The sequence below is a fragment of the Saccopteryx bilineata genome, chromosome 2 (assembly GCF_036850765.1).
Source record: "Saccopteryx bilineata isolate mSacBil1 chromosome 2, mSacBil1_pri_phased_curated, whole genome shotgun sequence".
NCBI classification, from domain to species: Eukaryota; Metazoa; Chordata; class Mammalia; order Chiroptera; family Emballonuridae; genus Saccopteryx; species Saccopteryx bilineata.
In genome coordinates, this window is record NC_089491.1 from 228732061 (window position 1) to 228750997 (window position 18937).

Below are 18937 nucleotides of genomic sequence, written 5' to 3' on the forward strand. Positions count from 1 at the left end.
ACCTTCCTGATGTGTTGTCATATGTGCATGTGTCTGCTGTCCCATTTGTGTCCTGATCTCTTCTTATGGGGACACCGGTCAGATGGGATTAGGGCCCACCTTAAAGGCCTCTCTTTAAGTTAATTACCTCTTTAAAGGCCCCATCTCCAAATATAGTCATATTCTGAGGTACTGGGGGTTAGGACTTCTATGTACATACTATGGGGCACAGTTCAGCCCATAACTCTGAGTAATTTTAGCTCTGGTGGAAACAGAGAGTGCACTGGTGGTTGACAGGGACTTGGCATGGGCAGAATGGGGAAGTGTTGGTCAGAGGGTACAAACTTTCAGTTATAAGATGAGCAAGTTCTAGAGACAGCATGGTGACTGTGGTTATTAATACTGTATGGGATACTTGAAATTTGCTGAGAAAGTAGATTTAAAGGTTCTCACCACACACAAAGATAATAACTGTGAGGTGCTATGTTGATGAGCTTGATTGTAGTAATCATGTCACAGTATACATGTGTATAATTCATCATGTTGTACACCTTAAATATATAAAAATTTCATTTGTCAAACATACTTCAATAAAACTGGGGGGAAAGAGTATCTATAGGAATTTATTAGCACTTGTATTCCCAAAACAGGCATTGGGTTGTTCTCTCTTTGATACTAGTGACTCTAGACTCAATTCCAACATTTCGGGGAGGGGGGTTAGAGGGGTCCCCAGCTAGGGAACCTTTTATAACAAAAGGCATCTTTCTGCTCTCTTCACTCAGAAAAGTTCAGGGGTTTTAGGAGCTCTGTCCCAGAAACAGGAGGAATACCAGGCATATATTTCTTATTATAAAATATCTTGCTCCTTAAACAGCACCAGGCTCCATGGGGCAGCCGCTGGGCTCCATTCTCTGTGTCCTACACCCAGCCCAGGTGACAGTGAAAATGACCAGCTTGGAAGAGAGCAGCCTGTTGGCCTTGTGATAACAAGTTCAGAGCCTGGAGGTCACTGATGAAGCTGGTCCTGGTCTGTGACCTCCATGGAAGGCACCATTCTGTAAGAGTGTGGCAGAGCCCCTGGGGGATGCCCTCCTCACCCCATGGGCATTATTGGGCACATGGACTGCTTCCTGATTGCCTAACTTTTTTTAAAAAAGATTTTATTTCTTTAATGCTCTATGGAAATTGGTGCATGAGGTGTCCTGATTGTGTTCACTGTCCTTCAGACCTGTAGGCAGTAGAGGCTTTTCATTTTAATGGCTCTTTTATTAGTAATGCCATCAAGGCCTGGGAATGACTGTTTTCTTTTGGGTTTTTTGATGTCCATGGTCAGAGTCCAGCAAATGGAGAGAGGGGACTGGGGACCGAAGGAATGTCTTCCTCCTTCTCCTCTTTCTCTGATTCCTCTTCTGCTTGAGGAGACTTCTCAAGTGAGAACAAATAACACTTTTTCAGACTGAAAAGGTTTGTAAGGGGCACTATCAAGTCAGAGTGCTAGTCAATGATGTTCATTTAGTTCTGCTCTGCTTTTAGTGACTCCTTCCAGCCCTCCTGGTGCTGCCTGAGCAGAGCCGTCAGAACCCTAAAAGCAGCATCTGACTTGGTTGAGATGTTGGAATAGGTAGCTTTCATTTCTAAGATACTTTCTTTCTTTGTGTGTGTGTGTGGGTGAGAGAGTGAGGGACATACAGGGACAGACAGACAGGAAGGGAGAGAGATGAGAAGCATCAGCTCATAGTTGCAGTACTTTAGTTGTTCATTGATTGCTTTCTCATATGTGCCTTGACCAGGGGGCTCCAGGCAAGCCAGTGACCCCTTGCTCAAGTCAGTGACCTTTGGGCTCAAGCCTGAGACTATAGGTCATGTCTATAATCCCATGCTCTAGCTGGCAATCTCGGGGTTTCAAATCTAGGTCCTCAATGTCCCAAGACCCAGGTCAATGCTCTATCCACTGCACCACTGCCTGGTCAGGCTTTAAGACAATTTTTGAAAAAAAATTATGAGGAAGCTCAAACATGCTGGGTATTTAAACTTTCAGCTTGAAGACTTTTCCCACAGAGACCAAGGCATCTCTGGGTGACCTGGGCCCCTCTCTGGATGGGCCTCAAACTCCTAACTCCTGCTCAGTGCTTTTCTTTCTTTTTTTTTTTTTTTTTTTTTTTTTTTTGATTCTTCACCAACTGCTTGTCTGAAGGACATTTTCAAAGTTTTAGCCTAAAACCAGCTTCTCCATCCTCCTCACCAGTCTCTGTTCATGAACATCCCTGGTTGCCTGCCTTTCTGTGCTTGTCCCTGACTTTCAACCTGCTTTCACACGTGGATGAATGGGACACAAGCAGAGGAAGAGAGCAGCTGGCAGGTCTCAGGTTTCAGACTCACAGGGCCTGAGTCTGGCTGGATCCCTGTTTTGTGCCCACTCAGGGTCTCTGGGTCCCTCATCCATAAAGTGGGACAAATACTGTACACTTCTTGGGCTCATAATGAGGTCTCCCTGAGGTGAGGAGCCCAAGGAAAGTACCCCGAGCCCCACCGGATGCTTGGTAGGTGACCAGCATGGGCAGCCCTGCACCTGCCCCACCTCCCGCCCTCACTGTCTGAAGTCCGTCCATGCCCGCTTTCATAGGCTCTGTCTTTGGCCATGTCAGGCTGCAGCATCTAATTCCTACAGCCTTTGCAAAGGACGTGACTGGATAATGGCTGTGTCAAGTGAGCTGCAGTGATATCTGAACATTAGCCCTGATCTGATTATTCTGTAGTCATTCAACCCCAGGCAGAATGGATTCATACTTTCCACTGCCGCCAGGCCAGCCGCTTTCCATATCAGCTGGATCCTCAGGAAGGTGGAAGGGCACCCTGTCATTCTTTCCACTCGCGCAGACCCTGCTCCCTATCAGCCCGATGCCAGCGCACTCTGGGGAGGAAGCCGCGAGTGCCGACCAGACAGCAGGCTGGCCTCCATCCCCAGCACACTTGAGGACAGATAAGATGGTTCTGGCTGTGCTAAAACTGAACATGCTTACCTGTGAATGCAAAATAAGCAGGGCCCCACCCTTCTCCCTGAAGCTGTCATTTGGATTTTCTTATCCTGAGCTGGCGAGGTGGTTGCAGTGCAGATGCTTGGGGTCTGAAGGGAATGCGGAACGTGGCCATCTCCCCCCTGCCGTGCTCACCGGCTGTCATTTGTAAAGACACAAACTGATAGCAGATCTTACTGCAATTCTTCCCACCAGCCCTGGCAGTCAGACTGGAGCTTGTGATTTTTGCTTTATAGAGTAGAAGGCACTTTAAAAGAAAAAAACAAAAATTCTTCTGCTGGGGGTCATCCTTGCAAATCAGTGGCCTGGATGGAATTGGAGCTCATTGTCCTGGACCCGTCAACTCACCACCTCGCTCCTCTAAGCTCAGGGACCTTGCTGACACTATTTCAGTTTTAGAAAATGTATTCAAGAGAAATGAGAGGCAAGTCTATTTTAGGACCCCTGACTAATTCATTCTATTCTATTTTCTATAAAGTAAAGCAATTGTAAGTACTAAGAAACAAAGGTTCAGGACAGTGTAAAATCTTATATTTCCATAGCAAACATCTTATTCTTTCCCGTGTTTGAATTACCACCTCCATGAAGGTTGTCCTCCAGACTCTGACCTTGGCTGGGTCAGCTTCCTGATCCTGTTCAGCCACTTCCAATACTGCGTCGACTGGCACTCCAAGACCCTCAGCAGGACTCCAGACCTGCTGGCCACCCTACCTTCTGCAGGCATCTCAAACTCTGTGGGACCAGGCCCGCCATTGCCTTCACAACTCTGAACTGGCCAGCTGGCTGTCCCTCTGGGTCCTCTCCCATCCACTCAGTATTTTTGTGCTGGAAGCAGGGGAGATACTGTTGATGTCTTCTCTCTCCTCACTTATTTGGCCCAGAGTTATGTAGATTTCACATCTGAAGTTGCCTTCCCTCCATTTCCTCTTCCCTCTCCTCTCTGTAACTGCCTCGCCCAGTCTCTGAGAATGCCTCCTGCCTGGATGGTTGCACCATCTCCCCCTTAGTAGCTTCCCGTTTCCCTCGGCCTCACCAAGCTGCCTCCAGCCCAGGCCCTGAGAGAGCTTTCTGAAGACCTATTTAATCCCCCCGCTACCCTGCTTTTAACAACTCCTGCACTATGACCCACAACTCAAGGAAAGTTTAGACTCCATACTTTGCTAATAAGCCCTTTCATTTGGCTCCTGCCTCTGTCTCTGTCCCTTCCCTCCCGCCCCCTAGTCCCCTAACACAGCTGTCAGTGCGGGGCTGCAGAACCAGTTAGGTCCCCAGAAGGAGGCCTGTATGATGGCACTTGCTGCAGGCTCCACCTAGGGTGCCTTGCCCCCTTCCGCATGGAGCTGAGCCCTGCTGGCCCTTCTGGTGGCTTTCAACCTGTATTTAAAATAGGCTATGTTTTAGAGCAGTTCTTTGTTCACAGGAGAATGTCATGGAAGGCAGAGAGTTCCCATATGCTCTCTGCCCTCCAGTCTCCCCACTATCAAATCCCCCACCTAAGTAGTGCATTTGTCACAACTGGTGAACCTCCATCAACACATCATTATCACGCCAAGTCCACAGTTCACAGTAGGTCTCACTCTTCTGTTGTACGTTCTGTGGGTTTGGACAATTGTACAATGGCATGTATCCACTATTGTAGTATCCCACAGAGTATACGTCTTTCCACTGCGTTCCAATCTTCAGTGCTCCCCCGTTCATCCCAGGTAACTTTTTCTCAGATCTCACCTCTGATCTTCTTGAACAAAGAAACTGTCTTTAACATTGCCAGCTCTTAGCACAGTTACCTGCCATATTATATAAGCGATGAATGAATGAGTTAGCAAGTCATTTAAAATCCATATCATATCACTGAACTGAAGGTGAAAGCCTAATTTGTTAAATATCTCCCACCTGCTCATTTGCATTTTAACATCATTTGAGTGCAATGGATTTCCTGCTGAGCAGCACCAGACTCCCTGGAAATTGGGCCTCTGTTTAGACTTAGAACTATTCATGCATATTTACCAAAATGTGGAGGCTTCTCCAGGACTAGTGCCTTATTCTCAACATGCTGTAATTTGTTTATCTTCTAAAGACTATACTTGCTGGCTGGTTTTGGTTTTGTTATTAATAAAATTCATCATTCTTCCTTAAAAAGCAAGGCTGAGTCTAAAAGCACACAAGACAATTACAGACTGCTTAAAAGAACAAGGAAAATTCTCTCCAGCCTCGAACCCCTAACATTCGCCCATCCACCTTTGGCTGGTATCCCAGGGGCTCTTTTCTCCTTGTCATGGGCTTTTCTGGGAGCTGGCCAGAGACCTGCTTTTGGAGAGGCCCCAGTTTATTGCCGGAAAGAATAGGTCAGGTAGAGGGCATGACCCCCAGGCTGGAGTGGTGCCGGTATGAGCCTTTAGGGTCCCCAGACTCAGTGATCGCACTGGTCAGACAGAGATATTACAAAACCCTGTCCAGATTGGGAAACAGATGGGGAATGAGGGCCAGCTGTGGAATAACAGATTTTATCAATAGGCATAGCCTGGATCGGCTAAGGCAGGGGTCCCCAAACTTTTTACACAGGGGGCCAGTTCACTGTCCCTCAGACCATTGGAGGGCCGGACTATAAAAAAAACTAGGAACAAATCCCTATGCACACTGCAATATCTTATTTTAAAGTAAAAAAAACAAAACGGGAATAAATACAATATTTAAAATAAAGAACAAGTAAATTTAAATCAACAAACTGACCAGTATTCCAATGGGAACTATGCTTCTCTCACTGACCACCAATGAAAGAGATGCCCCTTCCAGAAGTGCGGCAGGGGCTGGATAAATGGCCTCAAGGGGCCGCATGTGGCCTGCGGGTTGTAGTTTGGGGACCCCTGGGCTAAGGTAAGCTACATAGTGGAAGCTCTTAGACTCAGAGCAGAATCTTCCTCTGGCTACCTTTCTAAAGGCTGCAGCTCCCTTCTCCAGCCACCATATCTGAGCGCAGCATTTGGAGTCTTCTGTGGGACCCAGGCTCACACACTCACTCAGAGTAGCCGAGAGTTAAGGATCTCAGACAGTAGTGGAAAGAACCCAGGCTCTGGCACTACACAGACCTGGATTGGGCCCACTCAGGTTCTTTTGAGTTTGTCTCCTTGTCAGCAAAATCGCACTGTCCTGAAAGGATTGTCTTGAGGATCAAATGCAGTGATGTGTCTGAGGTCCCAGGCAAGTCCCTCTGCAACCCGCTGTCACACTGACTTCTGTGTCTCAGGCAGGGACTGTGCATGTGTCCTTCCTGTTTGGGAAGTCCTAATCCCTGCTCTATGTTAAATGCCTTTTCAAACCACTTGTGCTTTACACATTCTTCTCTATCACTTCCAGGCAGGTTCCTGACCTTGCTTCACCTTGAGAGCAGGACCATCTCCGTCATAGTGCTTGGTATAAGGGGAGAGGAGGGAGGAAGAAGGAATGATGTCGCTAGCAAGTTGAGTGTGGTAGTTCCAGGCGGGGACAGGTGAAGGACAAACTGAGTGTTTTCTTGGGTAGTGTCGCCGTCCATGTGGAGGGTGGACCTGGGCCATTCGGGGTCACCCAGGTATAGATGGCAGTGAGGAGCCAGGTAACCATTACAGATAGAGGCTCACTCTGACCACTTTTCTGAGAATCCCCAGACCAGTTTTGTGAAGAACTGACCATGATGTTGTTCAAAAGCTCCTTTTATGTAAATGAACCAGTTTTAGCAGATCCCTCAAATTCTGGAATCGGGATTTCAACCTTGCCCTTCTGATTTCTTCTTGTCCAGTTCTGCCTGACCTGTTCCTCCTTCTAGCAGCAATATGTTCACTTGAGGTGGTTAATGTTTACATTTTGTGCTAGAACTGTTGTCCACATTTTACTGATAAGTTGATTCTAAGGCCAGCTATCACAGCTATAACAGCATCCTGCAGTGCTGAGCCAAGCAGTCGTTAGGGGTGTATTTCTGTCTAAGTGGGTCCAACTTCATGTCCCACGAGGAACTCGAAGAGGATGTATTTAGCCTTGAAGTCAAATGGATACTCTTTTTATACACTCAAAAGACCGCCAGCTTAAAATCATGTCTTGTTATTCTTCACTTCGTATTTGAACCTAACTCCCTTGAATAACGTTTTTAATTGAATTTATTGGGGTGACTTTGGTTAATAAAACTGTATACGTTTCAGTATTAGGGACCAAATAAATAGGGTATTTTTGCAATCTGGACAGAGGTGCTGGGCCCAAACCCCACCTCATTTGCTTAGTTAACAAAGAGCTAAAAAAAAGTAGATTTGGATGGTGTGGTGGGGGTTGTCTTTGAGTTGCCTTGGAAACTTAATGAATTGCTGATGGACCACATTTTTTCTATGAATAAAAGTGGATGTGCTTCTGGGAGCACTGGTGTTACAGCTAATGAACAGTAGAGATTGTTTGCTGTGGTGTCCTCCTGAACCCATCTGTATATATATTTATCTTTAAGTTTCCTGTCTATCATTTATTTCAATTCCATACCTTTTCCCATTCGAAGACCCCATAATAGACCTGTCATGGCTGGACCGTGACATTTCAGGGGTACAATTCTGTAACATGTCATCTGTATATTGTATTTGTGTTCATCACCCCAAGTCAAGTCTCCTTCCATCACCACCTATGCCCCCCACCCCCTCTTCTACCTCTCCCACCCCTTTTCCCTCTTATAATCCCCACAGTGTTGTCTGTGTCCATGAGTTTTACTTTTTTCTTTTTCGTTGCTTAGTCCCTTCTTAGAGTTTCTATGATGTTTATTTCTGTGTGCCACATGCTTTATCATAGACTCCAATCTTCTCCGTTTTGGCAACACATCCTGTTCTCCTCGTTCCCCTTGTGCACAGGCTCTTCCTGAGCCCTGAGCCATACCTACGACCTGAGGACCTCCCTTCAGTCCTCCCCATGTCCAGTGTTTCTGTGGTTCCATGTCCTTCTCTCACATGATTTTGGCTTTCCTTTGGCTGGACTACATTCACGTTACCTTTTCCCCCTTCCTGAAGAAGCAGTGAACACTAAACTGTCTGTCTTCTTGAAAATAGCTTAAAATAGATGCACTTCACCGTCCTACTTGATTGCTCATTTCTCTGTATGTAGAAGTCTCTAGGGAACACTGTTTTTTTCTCTCAGATCATAGCAGGAGAGCTCATTGTCTCCCGAGGCCCAGTGTGGCTGACGTGAAGGTTGTCAGTCTGACTCTCATACCTTTGCAGGTGACTGACGTTTTGTTTTTCCTAAAACATCTCCCTTTATCTCTGATATTCTGGAACACTTTGAAAGGTCTTTATTCCTGTTGTCATGTGGTGAGCTCTTTCCATCTGAAGACTCAGCTGTTTTAGACCTGAGGAATTTTTGGTTTTTACCATTCCTTAATTTCCCCCCTTCATTTCTTTCTCTTCTGTCCAGAACCCTGGTGTGTGAATGTTGGGATTTCTAAATTGGTATTCTATATCTCTTACATTTTCTATCTTTAAGTATCTTCATGACAGATAATTTTGGCAATTTTCTACTGAGTACAGAAGCAATGTACATCATAACAGTGATGACAGACATTATAAGTAGGAGTAATTGTAAGACGGAGTAAGACCTGCAGGAGGTGGGAGGGAACAGATGAAGGCTTTGTCTTTGGGAAGGAGGAAGGATGCTTCTTATTGGCATCATAGAGAAGGAGCTAAGAATGAGCCAAGATGTGGGAAAATGTTGTGGTCCAGAGGGGAGACATTCGTTCATGTTTCTTGGCCTTGATAGCCTTGTATAGTAGAAGTTGAGTTCGTTGACTCAATTGATGACTCCGTGGTATAGAAAGGTATGGAACATCTGCCAAAGCAACAAATGGTGAATGGAAACCATCTGAAGTTATATGGGATGGATTTGTAGTGGGACCAATTGGCTTGGTTTTTTAACATCCAATAATTAGAACCTCTGAGCACACATGGGATTGAAATTTGGCAAAGCAAGCATGGTAACAGGACATTCATGAGGGACCTAACCAAACTAAAAGCAACATGTTTTCATCAGTGATGATTAATATTGGAGATTAGTTAAATAATCTTGACATTGTCCAAGTTCGTGACTTAATGTTCGCTGTGTGTCCCTCCTACCTCCCTCAGTCCCCATCATCATGCCAAAGTGTCCCAGGAAGAACCGAAACAAAAAAGAAGTTGGAAACATTTGGTCCCCAAATTTGAGGGTGTCTGCTAAAATCTTTGCATTTAACGAACCATAGACATGACCCCTGGAAATATAGTGTTAAAAATCTTCCCATTTAAAACAAGTCATGTTCAAATGGCATCCTGGATGCCTTGTAAAACCAGAGCCTCACCCGAGAGAGTCATTATGTCTTGCACGCAGAATTTCCAGCTGACTGGCATTGGCTTGCAATGGAGCAGAGTCCAGATGAGCCAAAATCTTCCACCTTTATGAGACTAAGAATATTGTCACTGGGAGAAACCATAGCAATCAAACTCAGTGATTTGGAACTGGTCTTATGTTTTGGTTTTTGTTGATTTAATGAAATGTCTTCTTTAAATGAACCCAACACGTAAACAGAACAAAGTGGTGCCGCCCTGTTGTGCAGAAGGGTCCGTCCTGCAGCCCCACCATGAGTCCCCTGTCACCTCTTGTACCATGGCCCCAGACCTCAAGGATTTTCTGTATTTTATAATTGATGAAACTGAGCCCAAAAGAGGGCAGGCAGGGTCAGAACGGCATCCATCCCTCTGCGTTCTGTTCGCTGTGTTCTTCTCTCTGCCACCCGAGAAGCAGTAGGTCTTGGACAGAAAGTCACGTCTGTGTGTTCAACCTTTGATATTCTAGCCCCTCAGGGGATGGGAGGAACTATCTCCTGAGCCCGTTAGCTCCAGGCTTTCCTACCAGGCTCTTATGAAAGCACATGGTCATAATGGAGCTCAGTGCATGTGTTCTCTCCCACAGATGCACATGTGCCCTTCAGATAAAGTGCAAGTTACTTCTGCATATTTTCAAGCCTACCATCCTAGGACCGCTGGGCGCTGAGTTTCCCTAGCGACAAAGAGGACTCTTCTTGCAGCGGGATCATCTTCCTCTGCTTTTTCTTAGTCACTGATTATATTAGTAATAAATTATGTTAGTGATAATGCAGTTAGGTCTTTGATGGGCTTGCAAGTAAAAGCAGTTTGCTGTGATTTACCAAATTAAATGAACGTGCCTTAGTGACTCATTGTAAAGTCATTCAACATTTTTATCTGTATTTTCTGCATAATTTAAATTTAAAATGGATTGATTGACATTATTAGGGAAATTTGATTTCTTTAATTAAAAGTACATTTCATGCTTTGACATGATCCTTATTTTAAAGAGGTAAGTGTAACTAATTTTTATGGACTACATTTAGTCGATTCTAAGGGCAAATTTTTTTTTTCAGCAAAATTTTATCAGGAAACCAACTTGTACTTTGCTGCATTTAAATGTGTTCTGTTTATAAAGCATCCTCCCTCTGAGAATTCTCCTTAGTTGTGATTACTCTTTTTATGGGCTGTTGTTAAAGTTTTCAGCTACTTGAGTCTGGCTGGGGAAAGGAGTTTTAAACATAGATTACACGACATCATGTCAATTTCTGTGAATGAAAGCATGCCCTGCTACCCGCCCACGGTCAATGTCAAGGAAGGGAGGTGACACTAGCATGCCTCTGCTCCCGTACCCTGCCATCTCTCACCAGTGACAACTTCACATCGCTGCCTATTCTCTAAGTTAACCAAAAGGTTAAACATAGTGGAGGTCAAGCTCTGAACAGCCAATGTAATTATATAGCAAGGTCTTCTGACAGGTTTGGTAGGGGAGGAAGTACACAAGAGGGTCGGAATTCCAGGTGGACTCTGGCTGCTGGAGGGGCTGCTGAGGTGTCCAGATGCACCTGCCCTGTTGCCAGCTGCAGAGCTGAAGCAGGTCAGCATTTGGTGTGTACCAGGCTTCCCCTCAATGTATCGATAGCTGTGCTGGCTTTCAGAGCTGAGCTCAGGTCCTGAGCGGGAGGCTCACATCCCAGTAAGAGCAGGGAAGGAAAAGCAAAAAGAGTTTGGTTCCTGTTCTCTGAGAAACTGGAGGCTAGAGAAACCATGTTCTTTTGGGGAGTGGAAGGGGACCATGGCCATGTTAGTCTTGTAACCAGGACTGCCCACAGACGCAGGCCACGGGGCACCACCCAGCCCAGTGCTTTCCCTCCGTAGCCCTCCTCTGTCCACACCCCATGTTCTACCAGGCGTCCCCAAACTACGGCCCGCAGGCTGCAATGCGGCCCCCTGAGGCCATTTATCCAGCCCCCACTGCACTTCTGGAAGGGGCACCTCTTTCATTAGTGGTCAGTGAGAGGACCACTGTATTTGGCAGCCCTCCAATGGTCTGAGGGACAGTGAACTGGCCCCCTGTGTAAAAAGTTTGGAGACCCCTGTCACCAGACCCTCAGACCGTTGGAGGGCCGGACTATAAAAAAACTATGGACAAATCCCTAAGCACACTGCACATATCTTATTTTAAAGTAAAAAAACAAAACAGGAACAAATACAATATTTAAAATAAAGAACAGGTAAATTTAAATCAACAAACTGACCAGTATTTTAATGGGAACTATGGGCCTGCTTTTGGCTAATGAGATGGTCAGTGTCTGGTTCCATATTTGTCAATGCTAGCCGTAACAAGTGATACGATGCGCTTCCGGAGCCCTGACGCGTGCGTCCCGCATCGCTGCGCTTTGTGGCGCCACCACATACAGCACACAGGATGCATCCTGTGCTCTCTCACTGAACACCAATGAAAGAGGTGCCCCTTCTGGAAGTGCGGCGGGGGCCGGATAAATGGCCTCAGGAGGCCACATGTGGCCCACGGGCCGTAGTTTGGGGACCCCTGCCCTAGACCCTCCATTTACGTCTCATTTTTAGTACCAGGGCCCTGTAGTTCCTTCTCCAAATGGCCCAAATACACTTTCAAGGTCAGTAGAGGTCTATTTCCCAGATCCATGGACCAAGTCACAGGTGGTGCCCTCCTAAGCCAGAAGGTGACGAAGAGAAGCTGTCACCTGGGGCTGTGGGCTGAGTTTCCACATGTCATCTGGGGTGCCCACTTAGTATAGACAGGCCCCTTGGGATGGGAGCCCAGGGTGTGGGCTACTGGCAGAGGTAGGAAAAGAAGGGGTCAGGTCTCTGTCACCTTCCAATGAGGAACTCCAATGTGTTTGAGTGTCCGAATGTTGTGCCTGCCCTGCAGGTTACTGTGACTGTCGGCATAGGCTGTTGTAACAAAATGCCACAGATGAGATGGCTTCTAACTGACAGAAACGTGTTTCTCACAGCTCTGGAGGCTGCAAATCTGGGGCAGGACACCAGGAAGGGTGGGTTCTGGTGAGAGCTCTTCTTTAGGTTATAGATGACCGGCCCCTTCTCATGTCCTGCTTATTGGAAAGAGTGAGCAAGCCCCTTCTGACCTGTTCTTCTAAGGGCACTAATCCCATCACAAGGGCACTACCCTCATGACCTAATCTCATTCCAAAGGCCCCACCTCCAAATACCATCCCATCAGGATTAGGGTTTCAAGATATGGATTTGGTGGTATACACAAACATTCAGTCCACTGCAAATGTCCATCTTTTTTTTCAAGGTAGGAAGATATAACCTTTATTTAATTTTTTTTAACTTTTCCATTGATTTGAGAGAGAGAAGCCTCAACTCATTGTTTCACTTAATTGTTCCATTTAGTATGCACTCATTGATTGCATCTCATACATGCTGTGACCAGGGGTGGAACCCATGACCTGTGGCACACAGGTAAACGCTTTATCCACTAAGGCACCTGGCCAGGGCCTAAAATTTATTATTGATGGATAACTTTTCACCATCTAGGCACATGGTACGTGGGCCTGCATTTGTTCCTGAAAAGCAGCCTGCTACAAACCCAGGCGCTGTGCCTCTAGGCAGGTGTGGCGTTCCTCACACAGAAGTGTAGCCTGGGCTGGGAGAAGTCTGCCTCGTCCAGAAGCCATCTGTACTTGACTGCCTCGCCCGTCCTGACCGTGCCACATGGCTGCCCAGCCTCAGCAAGCAGTGAAGGGCAGCTGCCTCTGTCCCCAGGCCTCTGTCCCCCGGCAGTCCATCTCATCTCTGCATGGCTCTGAAGTAGTTCTCGCCTCTCTTAAGCCAACTATCACCCTCTCCACTGTGACGTTTTCTAGCACGTTCCAGAAAGGCAGCTGGTCAGACGTGGAGTCGACACTGCCCCTGAGTGATCAGAAGAGCCAGCCTTGCGTCCCCAACACAGGGGAAGAGGGCGCTCTGCCAAGACAGTGAGCATAGAAGGCCTTACCTGTCGCAAGGGCACACTCCCGTGGCCCCATCCGCACTGTGCACACAGGCAAACACAGTGTGAGCAAATCCAGACGTGAGCCCCGCCCAGTGGAGCCTGTCAGGCACACAGACTTGGTCCTTATGGAGGAGACACTGTGAGCTCTTTGAGCTAAGACGTACGTCATTTCTCTATGGCCAAGTTGTTATTAAATGTAAGTTGCAAATTTTCCAGAGGGTGTAAGTTATTAAATGTAAGTTGCAAATTTTCCAGAAGGCCTTTGGATCTACCCAATAATGTCTTTGAAAGTGACAGAAAACAGAGGTGTGGGTCGGGAGGGGGGTTCTGGTGCTATCCAGGGGAACCCGTCTCGTGCAGGTGTGTCTTGTAGTCTGCTGTGATATGTGTGTGACACACACACTCGGCTGAGTGGTCTTTAGAGTGTCCCCCAGATATGGCTGTGGAATTGTATGTTATGGCAGTTTCCCATCCCAGCCACCGTGTGCATTGGACAGTGGCCCGGATCGGGCAGGGGTGGACTAAAGCCAGGATTGGCGCTGGTGGCTCTGTGTGGACCACGCTGGCCTCTGAGCCCAGAAACTGAGCAGTGTTTTCAATCGGCACTTGTCAAACTGTCTGCGAGGAAGACCTGCTTTGTTTCCATTTCCATTGTCTGGCCCACTAATAAATACAGCACAACAAAAATACATTACCAGAACGATGAAGGGGAACAAAAGGACATGCAAAACACAAGCCTTAACTTTTTCAAATTATTAAATGACATGCAATTTTTCTGATAGATTGCACTATGAGTGCCTAAACCCTTCATCGCCAGTTCTGTCCTCACCTCATCGCAGACTGGCCCCTGTCCACTGTCCACACTTGGGTAGGATTGCCCTCAATCACAGGGGGAGGTCAAATCCTGGGTGTAAAATTACAAATGTGTTTATTTATAATGATGACATTTCATAAACTTTTCAGGAAAGAAAATCAGTTTACAGTATGTCCAATTTGTAGTACTTTTGACATCCAGTCCTTCCCAGAGTGTGAGCACACATCTCACAGCCCTCACCTGTGCTCTGTTCTGCTCTGAGGTGCTGGCCCAGCTCCACTGCACGGGGCCTCCCTGGCCCCTCACCTGCCAGCTGGCCGCTATCCCAGCCTCTGCACTGTTCTCCCTCTCACCTCTGATCTCTGTTCACATCCAGTTCTTTGAGGTAGTGGTCCCCAACCCACGGGCCACGGACCGGTACCCATTTGGACCGGGCCATTTGGTACTGGTCTGAAGAGAAAGAATAAATAACTTACATTATTTCCGTTTTATTTATATTTAATTCTGAACGATGTTTTATTTTTTAAAAATGACCAGATTCCCTCTGTTACATCCGTCTAAGACTCACTCTTGACACTTGTCTCGGTCACATGATACATTTATCTGTCCCACCCTAAAGGCCGGTCCATGAAAATCTTTTCTGACATTAAACCGGTCCATGGCCCAAAAAAGGTTGGGGACCACTGCTTTGAGGGACCCAAGTTGCCTTCCTGGTCATAGCCTATCCCTCCCCGTGGTTCTCATCGGACACTGTCCCGGTTCTTCTGCCGCCCGGCCTGCTCCTGCTTGCCTCCCCAGCTTTATTCTTACTTATCCCCTGCACTCTGAGCTGTCCCCCCCTGAGGTGGGGTGCCCATAGTTCCGGAAGGTTACTGCCCTTCCGTGCCTTCCTGCCCATGGTGCAGGCAGAGCGGCATTGGCCTAGCTCCCCGTAAGCGGGAGCTCCGGTTCCCACGGAGAATACGCTCCCTTTGTGTCCCGAGTAGCTATCTGTCATAAACAGCTCTGACATAAACACTTCATACAGTTTATCTTCTTTAACAGAGGAAGTTATGCCCCCTGATGCCCAAGGTCATAGACCCTTCATAAACAGTGTTGAATGGAACTGACTTGTTTTCCAGAAAGTCTGAGCCATTTTTCAGCTTTAACATCACTAAATCCTGATTTTTACCTCAGAAATGGCATGCCAATATTGGCCCTAAGTTGAATTTCACTAGAGAGCACGCAGCGTTTTCTTATGTGAGTCAAGCTAATGTCAAACTCACGAACTTTCAGCTTTAGATGTCAGTTCTGCAAGGGCATGGGCCTGTCTTCCAGTGTTCCTTATCCTGGAGACCCAGGGCATGGTGTGATGTGGATGACTGTGAGCCTGGTGCTCGGTGCAGGTCTGTTGAGGGAAGATGTCCCTCCCTGTGAGCTCTGCAGAGGCGGAGGTGACATCACAGAAGCAGCCGTCCTGTGCCTATGACAGCAATTCCCACACTGTGAACACTCCACACCCACCCAGTCCATGCCACATGGACAGGACTCTCCTGCCGACTCCTCCCAGCTGTCTGAGCTGGTCCAGGGTGCTGGGTGAGGAACAGAGCGTGCAGAGAGGAATGCCTTGCCCAGGGTGTCTACTGCACAGCACACAGGGGAAGCTGGGATTCTGTCCTGGGTGGCCCAGGTCCACCACCACCCTCTCACCTGACTTGATGTAAAAGTTCTTTGGGGGCGGGGGAGTGATTGTTGTTATAGAAGAGTTGCAAGTTCAATACAAGTAATTATTTCCCAAGCCATTGAAAGTAGTTGCCAATGCTCCACCACCCCAAATGCAGTAGACTGTCTCCTTAAAACACAGATGTGCGTCTAGATCAGGGGTCCCCAAACTACGGCCGGTGGCTGCATGCAACCCCCTGAGGCCATTTATCTGGCCCCCGCCGCACTTCCGGAAGGGGCACCTCTTTCACTGGTGGTCAGTGAGAGGATCACAGGAGGCGGATGCATCCTGTGCTCCTGGAGTACTGTATGTGGCCACACCGCAAAGCACGGCGTCGCTCATGTACAGTACTACTTCCGGTGACGTGGAACGCACGCGTCACGGCTCTGGAAGCACATCATATCACTTGTTACGGCTAGCAGTGACAAATATGGAACCCGACATTGACCATCTCATTAGCCAAAAGCAGGCCCATAGTTCCCATTGAAATACTGGTCAGTTTGTTGATTTAAATTTACTTGTTCTTTATTTTAAATATTGTATTTGTTCCCATTTTGTTTTTTTACTTTAAAATAAGATATGTGCAGTGTGCATAGGGATTTATTCATAGTTTTTTTTATAGTCCGGCCCTCCAATGGTCTGAGGGACAGTGAACTGGCCCCCTGTGTAAAAAGTTTGGGGACCCCTGGTCTAGATCATGACAATGAAACCATTGGGTCAGAACACTGATGCTGTGCAACCCTAATTCAGGATCTGACACCATACGGCCCTGACGTGGGAACTGGTCATATAGCCCTGCCATGCAATCTTGAGGTTCTGTTTAAAGTCCCTGTTTGGCCTGACCAGGCGGTGGCATAGTGGACAAAGCATCAGTCTGGGACATGGAGGACCCAGGTTTGAAACCCCAAGATCTCCAGCTTGAGTGCGGCTCACCAGCTTGAGTGCAGGGTCACTGGTTTAAGCGTGGGATCATAGACATGACCCCATGGTCACTGGCTTGAGCCCAAGGTTGCTGGCTTGAGCAAGGGGTCACTTGCTCTGCTGTAGCCCCCTGGACAAAGCACATATAAGAAATCAATCAATGAAGAAGTAAGAAGCCGCAATGAAGAATTGATGCTTCTCATCTCTCTCCCTTCCTGTCTGTCCCTCTTTCTGACTCTCTGTCTCTGTCAAAAAAAAAAAAAAAAGGCCCTGGCTGGTTGGCTCAGTGGTAGAGCATTGGCCTGGCGTGCAGGAGTCCCGGGTTCAATTCCCGGCCAGGGCACACAGGAGAGGCACCCATCTGCTTCTCCACCCCTCCCCCTCTCCTTCCTCTCTGTCTCTCTCTTCCCCTCCCGCAGCCGAGGCTCCATTGGAGCAAAGATGGCCTGGGCACTGGAGATGGCTCCTTGGCCTCTGCCCCAGGCACTGGAGTGGCTCTGGTTGCAACGGAGCGACACCCCGGAGAGGCAGAGCATCGCCCCCGGGTGGGCGTGCAGGGTGGATCCCGGTCGGGCGCATGCGGGAGTCTGTCTGACTGTCTCTCCCCATTTCCAGCTTCAGAAAAATAAAAAAAAAAAAAAAAAAGTCCCCGTTTGTCCCAGTGATGTCCCCTGTAGCAAAAGGGTCCAGTCGAGGCTGGCGTGGCCAACCTTGAGGCCCCTTTAGGCTAGAAACAACTCCTCGACCCTGCCTGTCCTGGTCTTTCATAACCTGTATACTTGAGGGCTTAGGCCCGTCGTGTAGAATGTCCCTCAGTTTGCATTCGTCTGATGTTTGCTCTTGACGCAATTCAGGTTGTTGATTTTTTATGTTGTGGTTTTTTTTTTGTTTTTTTTTTTTTTGTATTTTTCTGAAGCTGGAAACGGGAAGAGACAGTCAGACAGACTCCCGCATGCGCCTGACCGGGATCCACCCGGCACGCCCACCAGGGGCGAAGCTCTGCCCACCAGGGGGCAATGCTCTGCCCCTCTGGGGCGTTGCTCTGCCGCGACCAGAGCCACTCTAGCGCCTGGGGCAGAGGCCAAGGAGCCATCCCCAGCGCCTGGGCCTTCTTTGCTCCAATGGAGCCTTGGCTGCGGGAGGGGAAGAGAGAGACAGAGAGGAAGGAGGGGGCGGGGGTGGAGAAGCAAATGGGCGCTTCTCCTATGTGCCCTGGCCGGGAATCGAACCCGGGTCCCCCGCATGCCAGGCCAACGCTCTACCGCTGAGCCAACCGGCCAGGGGAGGTTGTTGATTTTTTAAATTGTGGCGTGATACACATGACATAAAATTTACCATCTTAACCATTTTTTAAATTATTTATTTATTTATTTACTTTTTTAGATTTTATTTATTCATTTTTTATTAGAGAGGGGGGGGGAGAGGGAGAGAAGGGGGAGGAGCAGGAAGCATCAACTCCCATATGTGCCTTGACCAGGCAAGCCCAGGGTTTTGAACCGGCGACCTCAGCATTCCAGGTCGATGCTTTATCCACTGCGCCACCACAGGTTAGGCCTCTTAACCATTTTTAAATGTGCAGTTCCATAGCGTTAAGTACATTCACATTGTTGTGTAAAAGTATTACTTTGTAAGTGTCTTGGACAATACAGGTCCTAAGAGTACGGGATTGGGGGTGAGGGGCTTCAGGTTCTGCCTCTTCCTGGTGCTATCCACTGGTGGCAGCGGGGCCTCCCATGGCGATGGTCATACAGTGTTCTGCACGTACTGCCCATGTGTCTACCTCCAGACAAAAATACAGTCTTGGGAATGCCTGGCACGTGGTAGGTATCCAATCAGTGGTGACTGAAGAAAGCAGAGTATTTGGGAGAAATTATGAAGTACAGAGTAATTTGATTTCCGGGAATATAGATGTACCCACACTGATGTCACTACAGGGTGAATCAGTGCTCCATGAAGATTTTGTTGAATTTTAGCCAAAATATGAGCGTAAGAAGAGATGATCCCTGTGTAAACGGGGTACATTGATGGTTTTATGTGTTCATGACGGGACACAGAGCTGTGGGATAGCTGCTCTGCATATGGGCTCAGGGGACATCTGAGAGCTGCCTTCGTTCACACAGTCACAGTGGGGAAAGGTATGTTCGACCGCCGCAC

General features: G+C 47.7%; 2 protein-coding genes across 2 annotated transcripts in view; both read left to right on the forward strand.

Annotated features, from left to right (window-relative positions):
- Window positions 1-18937, forward strand: part of RCAN1 (regulator of calcineurin 1) — a 97050-nt gene that overhangs the window by 30869 nt on the left and 47244 nt on the right. The gene's annotated exons all lie outside the window — the stretch shown is intronic.
- Window positions 1-18937, forward strand: part of LOC136323772 (elongation factor 1-alpha 1-like) — a 59469-nt gene that overhangs the window by 27030 nt on the left and 13502 nt on the right. The window contains 2 exon segments of the mRNA XM_066255569.1: window positions 14537-14602; window positions 15668-15735. Coding sequence (XP_066111666.1) covers window positions 14537-14602; window positions 15668-15735 — 134 coding nt within the window.